Raw genomic sequence first — 23,046 nt, forward strand, 5'->3', positions numbered from 1 at the left:
CGGGCCTCTCACTGCTGTGGCCTCTCCCGTTGTGGAGCACAGGCTCCGGACGCGCAGGCCCAGTGGCCATGGCTCACGGGCCCAGCCGCTCCGCGGCATGTGGGAATCTTCCCGGACCGGGGCACGAACCCGTTTCCCCTGCATCGGCAGGCGGACTCTCAACCACTGCGCCACCAGGGAAGCCCCAAGAACACTTAACTTTTCTACTCAATCATTACTAAGGTAAAAATGCATCACTAACGAATAATTTCTCTTTAAATAAATGTCACTGAATCTTTTTTGTCTCAGAATAGCTGACTTACGGGGGCTCATCCTTTTCAGCAGCAGAAGCAGACACTGACTAATCATGACCAGCAGCAGCAGGGCTGATTCAGTTAGTGATGGACCTTTAGCCACCTCAGAGCTCCTGTAGACATCTCGCCCTCTGAACTGTGTTTTCCTTTGCTTATGGATAATGGGTGGGGTTTTTTCCTTCATTGCCGTGACATCCAACAAATGAGTTATCCAAATCCAGGTACTTTTCCGGATTCCAGGGACACCAAAGTGAGTAAACACAGTCCTTGCCTCCTGCCGCTGTGTCCTGACACCTGTGACTGCACTATCAGTAAGCAAAGGAACAAAGTACCAAGGCAACATTTAGTTTAAACCCGCACTGCCGATTGACAGGATCCACAGACAGATCCGCCTTCCTCTGATGGACAGAACACAAATCTTCATCTGTATCGGCTTTAGCACAATAGACTGTAGCACTGCCCAGGCCCCTCCACTGGGGGCCTGGACAGAAGGACACGTGTTCCGGAGGGCACACTCAGAGGGGACCAGCAGCTGAGTATTCCCTAGAGAGAGAGAGGCAATTGTCCTGTTATGCCATATTTCATAATAAAGGCATCTACACAGTGCTCAGGGTGCAGTGATTCACGCTTCAAATGCCTGAGGGAGTCACTGAGTGCTTGAGCTGATCTTTGAAGGAGGAGTAAGATTTTTAGGAGTGGGTAGGGTAGGGTTAAGGGGAAGGAAGGGTATTCTAGGACCAGCAGAGTATTTAGTTCAGAGTATTTAGTATGCATTCATTTGCAAGTTAACTAGCAACTTCAACTGAGCCTTTTTTTTCTTTTTTGATCTGCACATGGTATTCTGTGGGGGAAAAAAAAAAATTAAAAGTATCTGGCCTGTTACCACAAATCTCCCAAGAATGTCTTCCCCAACCTCCTTCCATAACTACTTCTCTTTTCTCTTCCAAAAAGAAAGGAAAAAAAAATCCAAATTCATGCAAAGGAAGGCAACCTGGCTCGATAAAGTTCTATGGACTGAATTTCTCCCATTTGCAAAGGAGAATAAGATTTTCTGGCTAATTCTGAATTCCAGAGGCATCTTGAAAAATTTCTCAATTTCTCTGCCTGGAACATATGAATTCCTTGAGGAAGATTATGTGACAATTCTACCCCACCTTTGACTAAAAGTTAATGCAATTATTTAAGTAACTACTGCTGCTAATTATGCAAATTTTTAAAAGTATATGTTCGGTATAATATGATACTGACACAAGGATCAGTCAATTTAAAAAGCCAACTTTCTAGAGCTTTCTGTTAGCATGTTTTCCAGGTCACCCAACTAGGGCACCCTAAGTTTACGATGAAAAGATATGACAGAGCAGGATGGTGTAAACATTATTTTCTTAAAAGCTGGAAGCAGCTTTAAAGAAAAAATCGTGGCCTGCTAACATAGTTGAGTCAATTTAATCATAACAGCTACTCATGAGCTTTAAAAGTATTTTTCAAGTCAAGAACCATAAGTTAGACCAAAGCTAAAGCTAGAGATGTCAAATATAATTCTCCAGCAAGGGCACCCATTCTCTTTCCAGATGCTCTTCCTTCACAGAAGATGAGTGACTTAAGTAAGCAAATGACAACTCCAGATTTAATTTGGAAGCACGGGCTTTTCTTACACTTTCTTTTTCTTCACAGAAAAGTTCTCTCTGTTTTCTTGATGACCCTTTCTGAAAAAGCACTAGCTTCTGTTCTAAGTTAGTTTTGTCACTTAGGTTTACAATTTTCATAGCAGTGACCAACCTGCCTATAGGGGTGTTGACGACCACTGTCCCACAAGGCCCAGCTGCTGTTGCCAACAAGGAGACAGACTGATAAGGGACTAGTCAAAAAGCAGTGAATCAACTGCAAATGGCTTTCGAGGTCCCCTGCATTCAACCTCCTCCTCCAAAGCTTCCCAAACTTCTCATATTCCTCTTGACCTCTGTTATGTGTTAAATTATGTCCCCCCGCTCAAAAAAAAAAAAAAAAGATATGTTGGCGTCCTAACCGTCAGTACCTCAGATAGTCTTTACAGAGATAGTCAACTTAAAGCGAGGTCACTAGGGTGAGACCTGATGACTGGTGTGCTCACAAAAAAAGGGAAATTTGGACACAAACACATATACAGGGAGAATGTCAGGAGAGGATGATGGGAAAGATCCAGTGGTGTGTCTACGAGCTGAGGAGTGCCAGAGATCGCCAGTAAACCACCAGAAGCTAGGGGAGAGGTATGGCTCAGGGCTCTCAGAAGAAAGCAGCTCTGCCGACACCCAGATCTTGGACTTCCAGCCTCCAGAACCGTGAGACCATACATTTCTGATTGTTTAAGCCACACACTTTGTGGGACCTCGTTACAGCAGCCCTGGCAAACAAATACAACCTCACTAATGCTTCTACTACTTTCCACTTGACAGCTTCCGATGATTCTAAGCCATCTGGTGGCAGGAAGCAAGCCTGGCATGTCATCGCTGTGCTCCATGACCTTGGGCAGAGGGCCAGCCTCCACTGTACATACTGAGTAAGCACTTGTCAACTTGTGGATGTCACCAGATAGCAGGAGGGCAAGTCATGAGGAAGGTGGTGGCTGTGTTAACACCATCCCTCCTCCCTTGAGACTTCATGAAGGGCAGCTGTGAATGAATCAGAGCTGGCATCTCTTCAACAGCTGGCTCACCACTCCAGTCTCCAGCAAAGAAACAAACAGAGAAGGAAGAACACTGGCCAGTAACAAAAACTGGATCTGTTGGAGATGTTTATAATAAATATATTTATAACATCTATAATAAATCTTAGTAGAACTAATAAGAAAAGGAACAGTACCTAATGATAAAAAGAAATATATTTTTGTTAATATTGCTGAGGCTCTGTGGTATTGCTCTTCTGAAGATATACAATTAGAACTTTTTTCTTATACTTCTATTTTCTTTTATTGTGAGAAGACAGAAAAAAAAAAGAGCAACAGAATACATATGAAAATATCCCCAGCAGCACTATTTTTGCAACTGGAAACAATCTAAATGTTCAACAGTAGGTGGTGTGGTTAAAGAAGTAATAGCAGAGCAAAAGACAATGCACTGACTTCACAGCTGTTCAAAATTACAAGCATGTGGACTACAAGGATATATAAATAAGTATGCTGTAATAAAAGTATGCACAAAAAAGAAGAACTATGATAATACAAAAATCCAAGATCACTGACCATCCCTATAACTTCTAATTCTGAAATTACCTGAAATCTATTACTCTAAGTGATAAATAAGCCCATCTTAAGACTTACGACATACAACATGGCTGCCTTTGTACAAATAGCTGCTGCCTAGATTATAATATATTGCTCTAATACAATCCTACCTTAAGAAACACGAAACATCTCGAATAAACAACCTAACCTTGCACCTAAAGCAATTAGAGAAAGAAGAAGGAAAAAAACCCCGAAGTTAGCAGAAGGAAAGAAATCATAAAAATCAGATCAGAAATAAATGAAAAAGAAATGAAGGAAACGATAGCAAAGATCAGTAAAACTAAAAGCTGGTTCTTTGAGAAGATAAACAAAATTGATAAGCCATTAGCCGGACTCATCAAGAAAAAAAGGGAGAAGACTCAAATCAACAGAATCAGAAATGAAAAAGGAGAAGGAACAACTGACACGGCAGAAATACAAAGGATCATCAGAGATTACTACAAGCAGCTATATGCCAATAAAATGGACAACCTGGAAGAAATGGACAAATTCTTAGAAATGCACAACCTGCCAAGACTGAATCAGGAAGAAATAGAAAATATGAACAGACCAATCACAAGCACTGAAATGCAAACTGTGATTAAAAGTCTTCCAACAAACAAAAGCCCAGGACCAGATGGCTTCACAGGCGAATTCTATCAAACATGTAGAGAAGAGCTAACACCTATCCTTCTCAAACTCTTCCAAAATATAGCAGAGGGAGGAACACTCCCAAACTCATTCTATGAGGCCACCATCACCCTGATGCCAAAACCAGACAAGGATGTCACAAAGAAAGAAAACTACAGGCCAGTATCACTGATAAACATAGATGCAAAAATCCTCAACAAAATACGAGCAAACAGAATCCAACAGCACATTAAAAGGATCACACACCATGATCAAGTGGGGTTTATTCCAGGAATGCAAGGATTCTTCAATATACGCAAATCAATCAACGTGATACACCATATTAACAAACTGAAGGAGAAAAACCATATGATCATTCTCAATAGATGCAGAGAAGGCTTTCGACAAAATTCAACACCCGTTTATGATAAAAACCCTGCAGAAAGCAGGCATAGAGGGAACTTTCCTCAACATAATAAAGGCTATATATGACAAACCCACAGCCAACATCGTCCTCAATGGTGAAAAACTGAAAGCATTTCCACTAAGATCAGGAATAAGACAAGGTTGCCCACTCTCACCACTTATTCAACATAGTTTTGGAAGTTTTAGCCACAGCAATCAGAGAAGAAGAGGAAATAAAAGGAATCCAAATTGCAAAAGAAGAAGTAAAGCTGTCACTGTTTGCAGATGACGTGATACTATACATAGAGAATCCCAAGGATGCTACCAGAAAACTACTAGAGCTAATCAATGAATTTGGTAAAGTAGCAGGATACAAAATTAATGCACAGAAATCTCTGGCATTCCTATATACTAATGATGAAAAATCTGAAAGTGAAATCAAGAAAACACTCCCATTTACCACTGCAACAAAAAGAATAAAATATCTAGGAATAAACCTACCTAAGGAGACAAAAGACCTGTATGCAGAAAATTATAAGACACTGATGAAAGAAATTAAAGAAGATACAAACAGATGGAGAGATATACCATGTTCTTGGATTGGAAGAATCAACATTGTGAAAATGACTCTACTACCCAAAGCAATCTACAGATTCAATGCAATCCCTTTCAAACTACCACTGGCATTTTTCACAGAACTAGAACAAAAAATTTCACAATTTGTATGGAAACACAAAAGACCCCGAATAGCCAAAGCAATCTTGAGAATGAAAAACAGAGCTGGAGGAATCAGGTTCCCTGACTTCAGACTATACTACGAAGCTACTGTAATCAAGACAGTATGGTACTGGCACAAAAACAGAAAGATAGATCAATGGAACACGATAGAAAGCCCAGAGATAAACCCACGCACCTATGGTCACCTAATCTTTGATAAAGGAGGCAGGGATGTACAGTGGAGAAAGGACAGCCTCTTCAATAAGTGGTGCTGGGAAAATTGGATAGGTACATGTAAAAGTATGAGATTAGATCACTCCCTAACACCATACACAAAAATAAGCTCAAAATGGATTAAAGACCTAAATGTAAGGCCAGAAACTATCAAACTCTTAGAGGAAAACATAGGCAGAACACTCTATGACATAAATCACAGCAAGATCCTTCTTGACCCATCTCCTAGAGTAATGGAGATAAAAACAAAAATAAACAAATGGGACCTAATGAAACTTCAAAGCTTTTGCACAGCAAAGGAAACCATAAACAAGACCAAAAGACAGCCCTCAGAATGGGAGAAAATATTTGCAAATGAATCAACTGACAAAGGATTAATCTCTAAAATTTACAGGCAGCTCATGCAGCTCAATAACAAAAAAATAAACAACCCAATCCAAAAATGGGCAGAAGACCTAAATAGACATTTCTCCAAAGAAGATATACAGACTGCCAACAAACACATGAAAGAATGCTCAACATCATTAATCATTAGAGAAATGCAAATCAAAACTACAATGAGATATCATCTCACACCAGTCAGAATGGCCATCATCAAAAAATCTAGAAACAATAAATGCTGGAGAGGGTGTGGAGAAAAGGGAACACTCTTGCACTGTTGGTGGGAATGTAAATTGATACAGGCACTGTGGAGAACAGTATGGAGGTTCCTTAAAAAACTACAAATTGAACTACCATATGACCCAGCAATCTCACGACTGGGCATATACTCTGAGACAACCATAATTCAAAAAGAGTCATGTACCAAAATGTTCATTGCAGCTCTATTTACAATAGCCCAGAGATGGAAACAACCTAAGTGTCCATCGTCGGATGAATGGATAAAGAAGATGTGGCACATATACACAATGGAATATTACTCAGCCATAAAAAGAAACGAAATTGAGCTATTTGTAATGAGGTAGATAGACCTAGAGTCTGTCATACAGAGTGAAGTAAGTCAGAAAGAGAAAGACAAATACCGTATGCTAACACATATATATGGAATTTAAGAAAAAGAAATGTCATGAAGAACCTAGGGGTAAGACAGGAATAAAGACACAGACCTACTAGAGAATGGACTTGAGGATATGGGGAGGGGGAAGGGTAAGCTGTAACAAAGCGCGAGAGAGGCATGGACATATATACACTACCAAACGTAAGGTAGACAGCTAGTGGGAAGCAGCCGCATGGCACAGGGAAACCGGCTCGGTTCTTTGTGGCTGTCTGGAGGGGTGGGATAGGGAGGGTGGGAGGGAGGGAGACAAAGAGGGAAGAGATATGGGAACATATATATATGTATAACTGACTCACTCTGTTATAAAGCAGAAACTAACACACCATTGTAAAGCAATTATACCCCAATAAAGATGTTAGGAGAAACTAACACACCATTGTAAAGCAATTATACTCCAATAAAGATGTTAAAAATTTAAATATATATATATATATATCTATATATTGCTCTAAATATCAAAATAAGACACTATGCTTCTCAAGGCAGCTTTTTAAAAATTTCTGCTTAAAAGAAATAAAAAAGCCATAAAAAGCCCAGTGTGCATTTTACTATCCATTATGATTACCGTGGATTAAGGTCTTTGTTTCTCTGGAAGTACTTTCCTATGAATACACTGGGAAACAACCATGAGCCTGACCTGACTGATCCACTCAGTCCCTGGGATGGAAGTGTCTTAAGCCAGTGAGGGAAATACAACCTACTGCATTAAAACATGTCACTACTGTCTTAGAAGTCAAAACTGAATGTGCGATATATACTCGCTACACACCAAAAATTATTAGATATTTATGACACTATTAGGAGAGTAGAAGGGTACTAAATTCTGCTGTATGAGACATGTTTAATTCCAGTGGAGCGTGGGGACAGGGTCTCCCCTCAGTCCTGCATAAGCTGATCGTCTGCTTCCAATCATAAGAAGTTTGAAGGCAACCTCTACCTTAGTCCCTGTAAATTTAACTTTGTGACAGAATCAAATGTTTATTTTTTTATCCTACCCAAAATAACGATTATATTTCATGATAAGGAAGAATTTCCTTAAAAATGAAGATCAAAATGGCCAAGGCAGAGGCTTATAAAATATCCTCAAGGTGTCCTATTCCAGTCCTTTTTGGGCGTTCTCAGCCCTTTACCACCTAACTCTACTCTATCCCTGCTAATATACTATAGCCCGGGCCATACTGTTCCTTCTTTACTACAAATTGAAAAACCATCTATCTTTCAAATCCTGTCCTGGAAAGAGTCTACGTCAGTATTTTCCAAAGTGTGAGACACATGCAGTAACACAGCTTGTCTTAGGGGTGGTACTCACTCAACTCACATTGCTGAGCTCCCTGCAGAGTCGGTATTTATTTTTACAGATATTTCCAATGTGTGACAAGTGATGTGACCACTACCACTGAGAGTAGTGATCAAACGCTTCTTTTTAGAAAACATTTATTTAAGGAAATAGGAAAAGAGGCAATTTAAAGACAAGTAGCAGGTAAGCAATAAAGAAGGGATATGGCACTAGCAAAAGTAAAAAGTACTGAGGCTTGGACCACGTTGATTGGTGCTATGCATAAAACATTTCGAAATTTGACTTACAAAGCTACAGAAGCAAATTATAAGATTACATGAAAATTTCATGAAATCATATGAAACGAATTACATGAAAATTCCTGCAGCAAATGCTAACTGGCTAAACTCGGAGTTTCTTTCACATCAGTAAAGGTAATATTTTAGAAAGTACTCTCATGCTTCTTTGGGATTATAGTGAAAACTCAAAGCCAAGTTAAGATAATCTTCTAAACATATCCATACTAAGTTATCATTCTAACACTGTTTAGAATAAAACTTGGTTTCTCAATATAAATATTTAGTCCACGGAAAGGAAAAGTCCGAAGAAATTTAAAGAGGAAAAATTACATAACCTACTGAACCCCAAATATTTATTTATACCTTCTACGAAAACAAATATACTGACTACAACAGTAACACAACCCTACTCTAATGAAGTGCTGGGGAGAAACGGCTAGGGTATATTTAGGCTTTTTCAGTTCTTAACAATCTCACGGGACGTGGAAAATGCAATCTGCCTTTAAAGAACACCACCCAAAAAAAAAAAAAAAAAAAAAAAAAAGGGAAAAAGGAAGAAGAAACCCACATGTTTGGTTTCAGAACACCAGGCCTTACCAGAGGCTGCTGGGGCTGCATGGTTTGGAGACCAAGGGTCTGACCCTGGGGCTGCGAGGACTGCTGAGGCTGCTGCATCTGGAAAGAAAGAAAAAGAATTATACATGTGAAAATAGGAGGTTGACGTCCGTCATTCCAGTTCCCTCTCCCCATACGCCTTTGATCTAATTAGTCTGCTCCCACAAGGATGACACACACCTGCCTCCTCCGTCTTTGTCTCCCCAAATAGATCGTTCCTCCTTCAAGGGCAAGACCTAAATCACCTCCATGTGCTTCCAGACTACTGCAACCCCAGGGATCTCTTCTTTGCTAGTCACAGTGTTCACAGTCTAAACCACCCTACACTGTCCAGGGACGTGCTTTGTACTCACTGTCTTAATTCATTTCATGCCATTTGCCCTTCCACGTATTTCATTCCACCTTAAGCTCTCAGGTGAGACAAGGACTGCTCGCCAGTTATCTTTTCGTTCCCTGTGGTACCCAGAGGAACTCCTGAATTTAGATTTTTTTTTTTTAAGGAAGAGGTAGATGTGAGAAGTTCTGGCCTAAATTACCAGCATAAAATCATAAATTGTGTCCGTGAACGCTGGCTCAAATACATGGCTCTTGGAAAACACTTGCAAGTCACAAAAGAAACACAGACTAGATGTCCACCAGGGGGAACATCACAGAGGAGAGGAAAATATTAAGAGGTGGTTTGTCTCAATGACCTTTGAAGTCTCCCCCACCCAAACGCTTCATCTCGAGGATGACAGCACCAGACTTCTTTTCAGCCTCTGTATTTTTCCAACTTGGTTTGCATACTGTCCCTCAAATTCTTTGTCTTCTTTAGGGCAAGGTGATCAGTAGTTATTGCCAGAAGGCATTTTTCACTAAGTGACAAGGGTCATGGATTTGGAATCCTAGCTGAGGTCTGGGCAGGCCACTCCCAACATGAACAATGCAAGTTGGACGAGAAACAAAGCGACTGCAGTAGGAAGCCAATTCTCCATTGGGCTCTCTGTGAACCCTTTCAGGAAAAGTCACCCCAACTTTGTAATTAGTAATCTGTTCCTTTACGGAGGTGGTCAGTCACCAAAAAAGGAGTAAGTATAATCCGGATGCAGAAGTAAATCATTTTCCCTTATCTCCCAGGAATGTGTTGGTAATGCAAAAATTATCAGAAGGACACACCATGTTAACTGGGATAAAAAGTACACATTAACCAATAAGGAAGGTTTTCAAAACTTGCAGCTTTAAAACAATGCTAGTGTAAGATAGGAAGCGGTAAATAAAAAAATAAGGTAATAACTTTCCTCAGTGATCTGGAAATGAGAAATTTTAAAACAGAGAGAAATATAAATATCAGTCCTAAAAAATTCTGAAACATATACTTAGCACTTGGGAAAAAAATTATTTTAAGAAAATATCACTATGAGTATTTATAGTCATAATAATGGTAATATTACCAAATGGGTGCTTCACTTGCATTTTCATATTTAATTTCCACTACACATTTAAGAGGTGGGCACTATAATTAGTTCCATCTTATTTATGACAAAATTAAGGACTAGAGGGTTTTTGACCACGCTGGAGGTTTTATATATGCAATGAGTGGGACTGGCCATCTACAGGTCACACTCCCTCCCAAACCAACTACCATATGTTGTTCAATTTTGTGATACAGTTCTTTCCACATTTTAACAGGCAAAAACTGGGATGCAATTCATGGCATCTTATAACTGTGAAGCCCAGTTTTGCTGAAGATTTGTGGTGGCTTTGGTCTGTCGAAGTGTTGGCACGGCCAACCAGAATTTTTTGGGTCACACTGAATTCAGACCTCAAACCCACTTGAGCTCATGGTTCAAATATTTTCTTCCCACCACCAGTGCCAAGGTTGAGACATGCAAGCTCCTTTGCTGTCCCTTTCTGCATGGCAGGTTTATTTCTCACTGACCTCATACAAAGAGTATAGCCCTTGGGTACCCCAGTTCTACTAGAGTTCCCATTCTTGGTGCTGCTTTCTTTTCCTTTCTTAGAAATACATAAAAGGACAGCGCATCTCAAGTTGGATTGTTGATGAGATTAGTGTCCACTGTACAGACTCATCAGGCAATTTCCAACCCAACAACACAGGATAAGCTTGCTAACAATAAAGGCAAATGGAACAGACAAACATAACAGCCCATGTTCCCTAAACAAGGGAGGGAGAAGCTGGAATGTGTTAAGGGGAGGAGCCCTTTATCTAGGAGACTCAAATATTTATGACAAATAAGTGAAGGACAGCTCTCTGGATTCTACCAGAGACAGGATGAAATATCCCTTTGAAGTATCCTACCTATGTAACTCCAACTTCACAGCCCAATCAGACTAGAGGTGTTAAAACAGAAAATTTTTTGGATTACAGACCCCTCTAGAAATCTGAACAAAAACTCTGGACGGCTCGACTGTTTCTAAAAAATACACATGTAAGAAATTTGGAACTCAAATTGCATGGCCTCTAGTTAAACAGTGACTGAGGAAGCTGAGGCTTACACTCGTAAGATAAAGGCATCCAGCTACCCTCCCGAACCTTTGTGAAAGGGCAAGGACGGTCTGCAAAATGTACTCTTCTGTCCACGACCTGGTAGATGCACAGAGAAAGGAAGACCCCTGCCGAACTGGAAATAAATTACCCCATTTAGGTCCCAGTGTCAAATACACAAGATTCCCTGGAATTTGGCAATTAAAGTCTGAAGTGTCTGTTATTTCTTATGACCGCTGAGGACCCCGCACACATTGCACTCACTCCCAGCTCCATACCTGGAGGAGCCTCTGCTGCTGTCGCACCTGTGGCTGTCTGGGCCTCACTGGGTCCTGAGACAGGGACACCGAGGGAAGGTTTGGATGCACGGAAGTCAGCACCGCATCCAGTCCTCCACCCACCAGAGGGCTCTGCTGAAGCGACTGATGATTCAGTCTGGTCAAGAATAAAGAACTTGTTTTCAGGCCCAAGCATACTGTCAAATGTTTATAATCAGTGCCACTGGCACATTGCACGCACTCACAAAGAAACCATCATGTTCAGTAATCACTATGTACAATTCAAATGCAATAAAGACCAGTGGTTAAGGTAACCTAGATTCCCAGGGACACATGGTATCACAGGTATTCAGACAGAAAACGGCACAGGTGGGATTTAAACCCAGAACTTCGGGGCTCTGAAGTTCAAGTTCTTAGGCAATATGCTATGCTGCCACTTATTAGACAAATAATAAACATGGTGCATGTTTTCCAAATTCATTTATTTTCCCAAATGTGTTACCAACGACCTTGCCAACTTTCCAAACAGTGATTACTTAGAGTTGGCCTGCAATCTTTGATGGTGACACACGGGAGTCCAGCTGCTGTCCACTGTAGTGCAGCAATCTGAATGAAACTGAGTTCTCCTAGACCAACGCCATCCAACAGAACTTTCTACTGTGACTGAAATGTCTCCACCTGTGCTGTCCAATAAGCTAGCCACTGGCCACCAGGACCAGCTGTATCATTTCTGGGTCTCAGTGCAAAACAAGAATGCAGGGCTCTCTGATCAAAAATCAGTAAGAATTTCAAGCGGGTGACAATAGAGCATTACAATCAACCATGCAGGTCTTCTAAACACAGTGCCCTATGTGACTGTGCAGGTCACACACCTTCGAAGCTGGCCCTGCTGGCCACATGTGGTTAATGAACACTTGAAATGTGACTAGCGTGACAGAGAACTGAGGAGCTTTAACTTAACTTTAATTAGTCTAAATTTAAATAGCCCACGTGGCTGGTAGCTGCTATAATGGACAGTGCCGTTATACACTATATACTACACCTACAAGATCCAATTTAAGCAAAAACGGAGTAAGAGTCTTTTCATGATCCGGTTTTGCCAGCCATTCCTGAGGTGGAAAAGGTAGAAACTAAGACATGTGACAAAAGTGTCATGGGCACTGTGCACAATGAGTACTGCAATCACAGGCTTTGTGGCTCCGGTCAACATATTCTAGTAAGGCACTGCTAAGGATAATCAACAATTTTTAATCTTAGATATTTATTGCCAAAAAACCTTTCCAAAAGAGGAGGAAGAAAAGAACATTGGAGCTAACATAGTGGTATCATTGAAAAATATTACACAAATACTATGGGAGATGTGAGTCAAACAATAAGGGACTTGAAAGGAATAAACAAGATGGGGCACTGCTTCTTTTGAACCACAATCTGGATGCTGCTGAAGATGAGATGACAGTGAAAATTATATGCAAATATGCAAGCTCATAGGAACAATTATAAAGCACCATGTCCTAGAAGAAGCACGGCAAAGGCGAGAATTTGAGTGTCCACCACTGCCATCACTATTTCCACACGCATCACCTCTGAGAGCCACTCAGGGGCTGCAGGTACGGCGACGCCTGCTGCTGAACGTAGCCACTCGGCGGCTGCTGCTGCATCTGTCTGAGTCTTTCCATTAGCGCCGGGCTGGAATGCGCAGCCGGATAGGTTCTGGAATTATAGGTAGGAGACAGGACCACGCTGCCAGCCTGCTGCTGAGGGGTCTGCTGCAAAGGCATCTGCGTTCCGTACATCGTATAGCCCTGGGGCATGGTCTGCAGGCAGAGGCACAAGGAAGGAAGTCAACGTTTTGATTTGCCCCCAGCTTTCCTATCGCTAAGATATCGAGGGGGCAAAAACAAAGCCAGGAGGAGCCCCCTGAAATTCGCTCTTCTCAAAGACTCTTTTTAACTCAAAGTACGAGGAAGATCACTCTGGAGGCAGAGAGAAAAGCCTGAAAGTAATAGAATGAGCTGTTTGTATAATGATTCACCAGAAATTTCAATTAAAGAGCAAAAAGGAATCCTCACTTGGTTAAGAGATCAGTTTTAAGCTCAGTTGCTTATTTTGAGGAAAGGAAGGGCAGGTTTCTGCACAGAAATAATCAGGCAAGCATCTCTACCTTTAGTGCACAGATGGCATCCATGTTCAACAGATCCCAAGCATCATTAATGTTGTTTCCAAAATTAACCAGAAGAGTTACTCATGCTCAATGTAAATTAAAATCATGGAGTACACTTTCCTTGTATGTAACTATGCTTCCTCGGATCTAATGAATTTGTCTGTAGTAACCAACCAGTTAACAAGAACAACAACAACAAAAACAATCAATTACCTTAACCAGAGAATAAGGGTGTCATTGGTGACTATTCAATAATCTCTAGTTCTGGTTGGACTGCAGCCTGTTTCAGCACTCTACCAATAATCGTTAATATATGAGTGGCTGATTCTCCAAATCTTGACACCCCATGTAAATGAAAAGCTTCAGGTTCTGCTGCGTCACTATCTACAATTTACAGAACAGAGTGCTGATTAAAATAGAAGAGGACTGCTCTTCAGGTCCTCAAAGTACCACATTTTAAGGTAGCTGAATGGCTCTGACTTGGAAGACAGAGGGATGGACGATGACCTTCCTGCAGGCAGCGTGCAGGGATGCAGGCTGTGTGGCTCGGTGCCTGTGAAGGCCAACCTTGCTTGGCCTTCCTTTCAGCTGTGGACACAATATGAACCGCTGGCCTAACTAGAGGCCTTGCCAACATCCCTGGCCTCCTGATTATGAGAGGGATAGAGTACAGGGATATGGAAGCAGAAATGACAAAACTATTAGAAAAAATAGCTCAAGATTTGCATCATATTAAGGCAAATCTATCATTTGCTGAATAACTACTGTGTATATGGTGCTTTGCTAGTTCCACAGGTTGTCTTAGGTCCCCACAATGTTCATCTCGATTTTACAGAGAAGGAAACCAAGACTCGGAGTAACTCGCACAATGTTACACAGCTTGTAGGTTGTCAGGAATTTTGTCAAGGTCTGATGCCAAGGCCGATTATCTTCTTATTCTACCATGATTTCTTTTTGAAGCTATCTTTGAATATCATAAATTCAATCAGGAATTACATCATTATACATTATAACATAAGTACCCTGGCTGGGACTGTCCACCATTTCAATATCTACCATCATCATTAATAGAAAGGTATGAATTGATAATTCTGATTCAAGAATTTCCTAAAATGTTTTATGCCCTTTAATCAATCCCAAGACTTGTTTAATAATCACTGGTAAAGCTTTTTTTTTTGAAACGTCAATTATAATCTATAAGCAGAAGTGACTAAGTTCTATACCCCATGAGGGAATTGATACCCTACTTACCTAGTTCCCCCCTTCAAATAAAGAGCATTAAAAATCCCAGCAGCACCTACAAAGCAAACATGGGTACCTGTGCTTGCTGCAGACCTGGATACTGGGGGAGCTGAGGGGAGGGCCGTGCTTGAGCAGCAAAGAGAGCAGCCTGGTCCCCCGGCTGGCCCTGGAAGACAAAGCCGAGGCGGCTCTTGATCATAACAGCAAGGGCATGATCCGAGCTCCTGGTTAATTACCCCCAGAACCCCTGACACCCCACCCTATGTGAGTACAACACTTGCAGAGTCCAACCTGCATTGAATACTATTTCTCATCAATTTCCTATTAACAGTAGAGATTGCTGCACTTATCATTTCTTCCAAAGAAGACTACAGATGTCCCCAGTGATAACACATACATAAACACAAGCCAAAATAATCAATGGTCTGCTCATCAGAGAGGCTCTGAGCCAGCTTTCCTGTACACTCCAGGGTACAAGTGTCCCTCTAGAGTAAAAGGCACGAGTCTCTAAGTGTGAAATCTGAAACCACAGAGTTGCCTCATCCTGTGCCCATAAAGTAAGAGAACACGTGGTACACGCAGATGGCATATACTACCTTCATGACTTTTTAATGTTTCTTCAGAGGGACCTAAAAATTGCCTATTTAGCCAGGTATGCAAGGGATGAATTTGGGATCTCTTATGACTCTAATAATCAATATAATCAATTAAAATGTATAATAAGTTAATATCAAATACAGTTCTAACCAACTACAATGGAAAATAAAACCAATTAACATCTGTTCACCAGTCTTAATTTAACACATGTTTCGGCCTGAGGAAAAATAAATATATTCCTAAGAACAGCTGTATGTATTTCACATTTTGGCGGCAGAACCTATTTCACGGAAGCTTGCGGTATTAATCACAGAAGGAGGCCAAGCTTCCGACCACCCCTTGATTTTTTCAGGACTCACTAATAACAAAGAAATGGGATTTATTCTAGGATATTTCACCACTGTTTTATATCACAGATGTCCTCGTTTTTTTAAAGTGCTAAAATACAGTTATATTAAAAACCAATTTTAATGCTCTGGGAAAGTAGTACAGATATTTCTGGCAGGGAGAAAGGTATAAACATTTAGCTTAAGAGGGAGAACACCAACAATTATTAAGCATCTATTATGTGCCAGGGACTGGGCTTCTTGTTCTTATTCCCATTTTCTCACAGGAACTCTGCAGGGAGGGGACATCATCCCCATTTTCTTCAGGTAGGAAAAGCCAGGCTCAAAGAGCCTAGGTAGCTTAGCGAGCTCAAGGATGAAAATATTTAAAATTTCATTTGGTGCTTATTCTTTAGGGACATAGAGCCTTGTAAACTCACCCCAATAAGAAACCAAAAGGAGACTCTTTATTAATAAAGACTTGTTAATGAGATTTTGAAATGAAACGTACACATCAGACGGTGAAGCCTTTTCTCTGATCCCCACATAAAATCACTGAGGGCATTTAAGAAACTTCGGCCTCTCCGAAGGTGGCTATCCACCCATACGTGGACCAAACACAAATTTCTGGGAGCATCTACTATGGTATCTATATGTAACAGCTTCAACAAGAATCTAACTTTCCACCGTAGGGTACCATGAAGATACTCTGAGCCTTTAGCTGATTAATCTAAGTGCAATTATATCCCTATTTGCTTAAGTCTAAGAAAAATAGCCCAAACTCCCTCTAGGAGAGCTCATGCCATGGGAGTGTGGCTATCTGGAGCCTACAAGTGTTGCCCCAAAGTATCCAAATGGCCCTTGATCCTCCAAACACTAAGCCAGGGAGTCATTAAATCAACCAGATCTTTACATGCTGCTCCTCGACTTGGTGCTCCCCGACAGCATTGTCCAAGGTCCCTGAAACATATACTGCTGTGCCTCTTGGTGGGGATAAATATATGTATATTATCATTTTTACAGAAGAAAAGAAAAATGAATTATTTCTGTGAGTTAGAATCTTGAGATCCCTAAGTAGTCTAAAACACCCACGCCCTTTTTTGCCTTGGAGGGAAACAAGATGTGATGTGCGTGTGACAGAGGCATGAGGATACATAAAACCGATCTTTTTTAACTCTTTACTCTTCCTTTGCTTGTTGGAGAACCTTAGGAAACAAACTATGACTTATATGTGGTGGATCTGAGTTACTGGGCAACACTTTTTATTGACAAAGAACAGTTGAGATTTTGGAAATTTAAGAAATACGAATTAAAAAACATCTACATTTTTAAAAATCACAAAATTAACATTCAAGGAAAAACACTATAACTCTGGAAAAAAAGCAAGAAGAAAGGGGTGAAAAATTTCAAATCAGTTTTACACTCTAAAATTCATGTACTCTTCAGTGAACCATTTTTAGTCTCAAGGTAAACTATTTATTTGTAAATAGACTATATTCCCTCCCATCGCCATACCCCCCCCGCCCCAACTCGCTACTTAAGTACAGTAGGTAAGGGTTCTAACATTCAATACCCTCCCTGAGGAAATCACAAACACCTCACGTTGGCCAGCAGCGCTCGGCAAGGGCTTGTATCGTCATATTTGCCCTGAATGAAAAATATCCATCTCTTCTCCCAAACCGAAATGACCTCCTCCTGCTCTCTGGTTTTCCCAGAATAATGCCAGGAACGAATTATTTCAATTTGTAGAAATAGCTCAATCTGTTGAGTAAAGAATGAATGACCAAGAAGTTCTTTAGTAACTTGAAAGATTTTACAGATGCTAAACGAGGACCATAATGCGGGAACAGGTAAGAAAAGTAAAAATTGAAATTTAGTAAGAGTCTTAAAATGTTAGTAGGGATGGTTTTGCTGCATTCAAGAAGGGACTATATAATGTATCATCCGAACTGGGACAGGCCAGGAGAACGGGGTGGGCGGGGTGGGGCAAAGTGAGACCATGCCTGGCAAATTGTGACTTATGGTCACCTGCGTCATACATAATCTACTTATCTGTTATTTTCTGAAAACTACCTAAGCTTTATTTGACTTTTTTTTTTTTTAATCAGTTCCTAGCACTGTGTCTGGCATATAGTAAGTGCTATATAAATATCTATTGAGGAAACCTAAGGTCTAAGATTTAATTTAGTTTATCTGTTAAACAAGAGTTCCAGAGGTAATATTTCAGGATAAATTAGTTTACCAAGTGCTTTCCAATTGCCCCATATTTTTAAGTACCATCTTTTGTTTTGAAAACTCACTTTTTAATTTAATTTTTAGCACCTGTCATTCTAATGATTTCTTCTTTCTGCCTTCATTAATACCTGGAGAGTAGCTCAATTGCCCCTCTTGATTTATTCTGCTTAACTGCAACAATCAGAGGCAACATTAACTTCACACTTTTGTGGTTGTAAAGGAGGCTGGTTTCTGAGGGAATATCTGTGTCTAGCCAGGGGCCACATTGTGCTCCGGCTCCAGCTCCCCTGGCTCAGGTACCCAACTTACACGTGAGCCACAGTTAACTGGGAAATTCTGATAGCTACATGAACCCATCTCTACATTGCTACCCAGGGTAAATTCCTACATGTGGTCTCTCTCGTTTGTTTTTATACACTTTGCTTCAGGCTTGCCTCTGGGTAAGAAACAGAAATCTATTATACTTTCTAAAATTTCCACTTTCTAAAAACTTTTTAAAAAGCTGTGCTGTTCCATACTGACTCATCTTCCTGGTCTTTATAAGAACAATTCTCTCTCTTACTGCTTTATTTTTAATTAGACAAGAGAAGCATCTGAGCTCAAAGAGATGTAGACTCAAAACCTCTTGCATAATTGGAAATGAATACATCCAGTAAGTTAAAAAAAAAGTTTGATAAATCATCCTCAAAGATAATTTTCAATCTTCTGGGTCTTGTTCTCTTCATTAGTTCACTCTCTCAGTCAACTGAGAACATGTGAGGGTCTCTTCCTAAAGGAGAATTGGTTATAGCTCCAATTAGCAGACAGTTACAATCAGCAGCATTTCAGAATCAGGGATCTTCTATCCACTCAATTCACTAGTAATGATTTTTTTTCAAATCCTTATTTAGTAACTTTCCAATAGTGTTTAAGGGTTGCAAGTAGAGAGACAAGTTGTGCCTGAAAAACCACAGCCAGATTTTGTGACTCTGTTTCTGAAATTGCTGATTTAGGAATAATAATAAAAGTCACCCAATGAAAACCAGTGGGTAATGTTTTATGAGTCAACTAGCAAAAAGGGTTTTTGCTTGTGACTACTGGTTTGGAAGGTACCGGGTAATGGTGCCCAAGGTTAAACAACAAATGGCGTGAACCCCAAGTTTTGGTCGTCACATTATACCGGTGTATTTTGATTGCAGACAATAGATACACAGAAAATTCTATAATCAAAAGAGGTCCTGTTGACCAGTTATGCTTAATTCTTTTATAAAGCTTTCCATCAAATATAACTTGGTTGGCAATCGATGAACAGTAACATTAACTGCTGGAACAACCTGATTCATTTTGAAATAAACACACACCTCATACAATAATGAACCTTTACAATATATTCTGTTAACACGCCCATAAAGGAGGAATATAACATATGGATTGGTTGAGTATACATACACGTTCATTAAATTCCTGATATTGGAGAATATTAAAGAAAAATAAGAATGGTGAAAAGGACAGCAAAGATATATATACACATTTCCATTTATTTGAATGAATATATAGTTCATATAACCTTTTGACTTTAAATACCTGATGAACAAAATATTTTGTCTATTTTTTTAAAAAGTAAAATCAATGGTAGATGCAAATTGTATTCTGTTCAAATTACATTATCATCTGAACAATAAATGCCCTACAGCAAACATAAGCTACCTGAAAGATATTTTAAAATTTGATGGTTAAATTCAAGTTTTTAAAAAAACAAAAACCTCGCCTGCTTTCTGTACAAGTGTCAAGAAAAACTGATAGAAAAATTGATTGCTTTCAGAAAAGTCTCCAAACTTTCCTTTGTTGAAAGAACTAACTATTAAAGAAATTGCCTATATGACAGTATTTCATAACTGAGATATTTTCAAAGCTTGTATATGCCATTAAGGTTATTTTCACCAATGTATAGAAAATGTTACCCATTAAATTGGCAGTGAAACGAGTTGACTTACATTCACATCTGAGATGTGTGCTCTTTTTTATTCTAATGCTTCTTGGGTTTATGTTGTGGGTTGGCTAGCTGATACAGAAACCTATAAGTAATTCAATGCAAAACATGCATTCTTCGCTAGCCCAGGCAAAGCAGTAGAGATGAAGTCTTATGACATGCATGCACAAGACCTATGCTCAAAATAAACACCTTCTCCATACCGGAAAGAAAATAGAGATGATGCGTTCTGTTGAGAGTTTAGGAAGAACCAGTGAGTGGGATGTGATGAGAAGGGCATGTTTCATAACCACAGTTTTCATTATCTTGCATTGACCTGTGAGTCAGCATGCCATGCGTTCCTCTACTAATGAGGTGAGTTATCGCAGAGAGAAGCGAGAGCTCAGGAACAGATGGGTTCAGAACTGGGACTGAGATGAAGGTACACGAACTGGCCTATGTTCCCAAGCCCAGGCCATGAACGTCCACTGGTTTCGATACCATACACGTATATGATGAAAATCATGAGGCAGTCAAAGGGGACAACTTTCAGAAATAAATTCCGTTAGAGTGAACATGGTCAATGCATTCATGGTTCCGTGTTACAGTCTCAAACATAAACCAAGGGAGTAACAGTGAAATGAAGACTATAATAATTACCAGCTAGAGGCGGATAACCTGCTTCTCATTCTGATGTTCAAAGAGTAATGCTATAAACGTTTACTTAAAGAAAAACAAAAACAAAAAACAAAGAAAGTAAAAGGAATGACAGACAGCAGGGGTGTTACCATTATGTTGTCAAAGTCTTCCAGAAGGGAGACAGCAGAGTTACAGAAGTCCTACAGAGAGGGGACAGCAAGAAAACGGCAGACAATACAGATAAGATTGTTTAGCCTAATGATGTGGGTATAGCCAAAATACATAAGAATTAGTTCATTTTAAAACAATGTTCCAGGGAGTCAAGACTTAAAAAAACCCAGGCCCTAAGAGTTCATATTAATTTATATGCCAAACAATATCACCATAGGCTGGGACACAGATAAATAATACGGCAATAGTCATATAATGGAATAGCACATCCTGGAAGTTGAACAGGGACATACAAGAAGTAGGGGAGCTATCAGACCCAGATTGCTTCCCGAAACTAAGGGATGCTGGTACCTCGGCGTAAGCAAAAGAGCGCCCAGGTCCTTCCCAGCCCAGAGCCGGGGGAGAAGCGCTCAGGACATTACGGGTCACACGAAACACACAAGACATTAAGTGAACAAGTCATATATTATCGGAGGATGTCATTAGATAGCTCCATCCCCAGTAAATGCAAATGAAAACAGAGCATCAGTTTAACCACACATTCAATCAACCAACACAGACAACAAATATTCATAGTGCCACTAGTGTTTACATGCTAACAGGGAGTCTGATTTAGAAAAAGGGAACTATATGCTGGGGGAAAATATTCCTGTTTCTCAGGTCAATGATCCCCTTGCTTAATCATCTTTATGAATGAATTCTAAGTGACACTTAGTCTGAGACATTAAAATTTTTCTGTTCACTGAATTTTAGAAAGAGAGATGAGGCAAAAAAATCATAACCCTAATGGAAAAAAATAAAAGTATTTTACTATACTAAGAATGAGAAATCATAGGAGGAATTTCCCAAGCAAATAATATCTGTTCTCACCATTTTAGGGGTAGGTACATAATTCATTGCATCTATTCATTTGTCTTTATATCCAACTACCACCTTTGTATTAGTGGTTCACTCTCTCAGCCCTCTACCCCTATCTTCTCCCCATTCTTAAACATCAAGCTGTGTACACTATCTACGAGATCACGATAGTTGCACAATCATAATGTCAGCAAACGACATGGGTGCCTTCCTTATCATTCAAGTAAATAGCGAAATACCAGATATTAAGTAATAAGCAGAGCATCTACTTTCCTGGACATGGTTTCCACCCAAGGAACAAAATGACAGGGTTTAGGACATATTTACTAGCTCAGTGTTTTTTGTCCTCCTAAGTTCATTTTGTCACTGAGATGTATGGAAATTGTACTCTCTGAGTAAATGCATTCAAGATTCTTGTCAAAACTCAAGATTTGTTTCAACAAGTCTATTTTGTACACCTTTACCAACTAAGAACCAAATTAGTTTGAAAATATGCTCAAATTATAGAACCAGGAAAATTACAGAAGGGAAAACTTAAATTGCTGGTAAAGCTATACAACATGCCTAAACTCACAGGTAATAAGAAAATGCAAGTTAAAATGATGTAACGCAACACGATTTCACCTGCTCTGAATGAGGAAATTAAGGTCTGACAATATCAAGGGTTAGTGGAGCATGTGGAGGAAAGAAAACGCTCATTTATAACCGACGGGAATCACCACCACTTTGGAAATTAAATCCGCATTTCCACTTCCACGTACGTACCCTACAACTCGGCACGTGCAGAAGACACGGACAAAAATGTCTACCGTAGCACAGTTAACAGTAACAAACAATTGGAAATAACTGAAATGATCATCAACAGAATGGATAAATGTTAATACTCATAACGGAAGAGAGTATCCAACCAGGACAAGCAAATACATAAAACCAAGTATAACAAAGTAGATATAATTAAAAATTGGTCAAAACAAAAAAGTTACAAAACAGTACAAAAATACCTGTGTGAGACTATCATAATGTAAAGTTTCAAATCTGAAAGTAACACTATATAATGTTTATGTCCATGGATGCAAAAATATGTAGTAAAAATATAAAAGACATTCATAAGAAAGAAAAACATGAAATTCATGTGATTACCTCTTTATCTTTATGAGACAAGGGGCCTCATCCACGCCTGTAAAGTTTGATGTAATAAAAGAATGATCTAGAGCAAATGTGGCCGAACATTATTATTTAATAAAGCTAGGTGGTAAGTACGTTAGTGTTTGCTATATTATTGTCTATTCTTGTACGTTTGAAAAACACTGCTAAAAAGAGTGAGTAGGAGGGAAAGAGCAAAAGG

General features: G+C 39.8%; 1 protein-coding gene across 1 annotated transcript in view; it reads right to left on the reverse strand.

Annotated features, from left to right (window-relative positions):
- The window catches only part of MED12L (mediator complex subunit 12L), a 335,022-nt gene that overhangs the window by 8,122 nt on the left and 303,854 nt on the right, over window positions 1–23,046 (reverse strand). Inside the window, exons 38-41 of the mRNA XM_007446642.1 lie at window positions 15,004–15,093; window positions 13,106–13,338; window positions 11,525–11,681; window positions 8,744–8,821 (exon numbers count right to left, since the gene is read on the reverse strand). Of these exons, the coding sequence (XP_007446704.1) occupies window positions 8,744–8,821; window positions 11,525–11,681; window positions 13,106–13,338; window positions 15,004–15,093 (558 nt within the window). The remainder of the gene's footprint in view (window positions 1–8,743; window positions 8,822–11,524; window positions 11,682–13,105; window positions 13,339–15,003; window positions 15,094–23,046) is intronic.

Source organism: Lipotes vexillifer, unplaced genomic scaffold, assembly GCF_000442215.2.
Source record: "Lipotes vexillifer unplaced genomic scaffold, Lipotes_vexillifer_v1.1 scaffold727, whole genome shotgun sequence".
In the NCBI taxonomy this organism is placed as follows: Eukaryota; Metazoa; Chordata; class Mammalia; order Artiodactyla; family Lipotidae; genus Lipotes; species Lipotes vexillifer.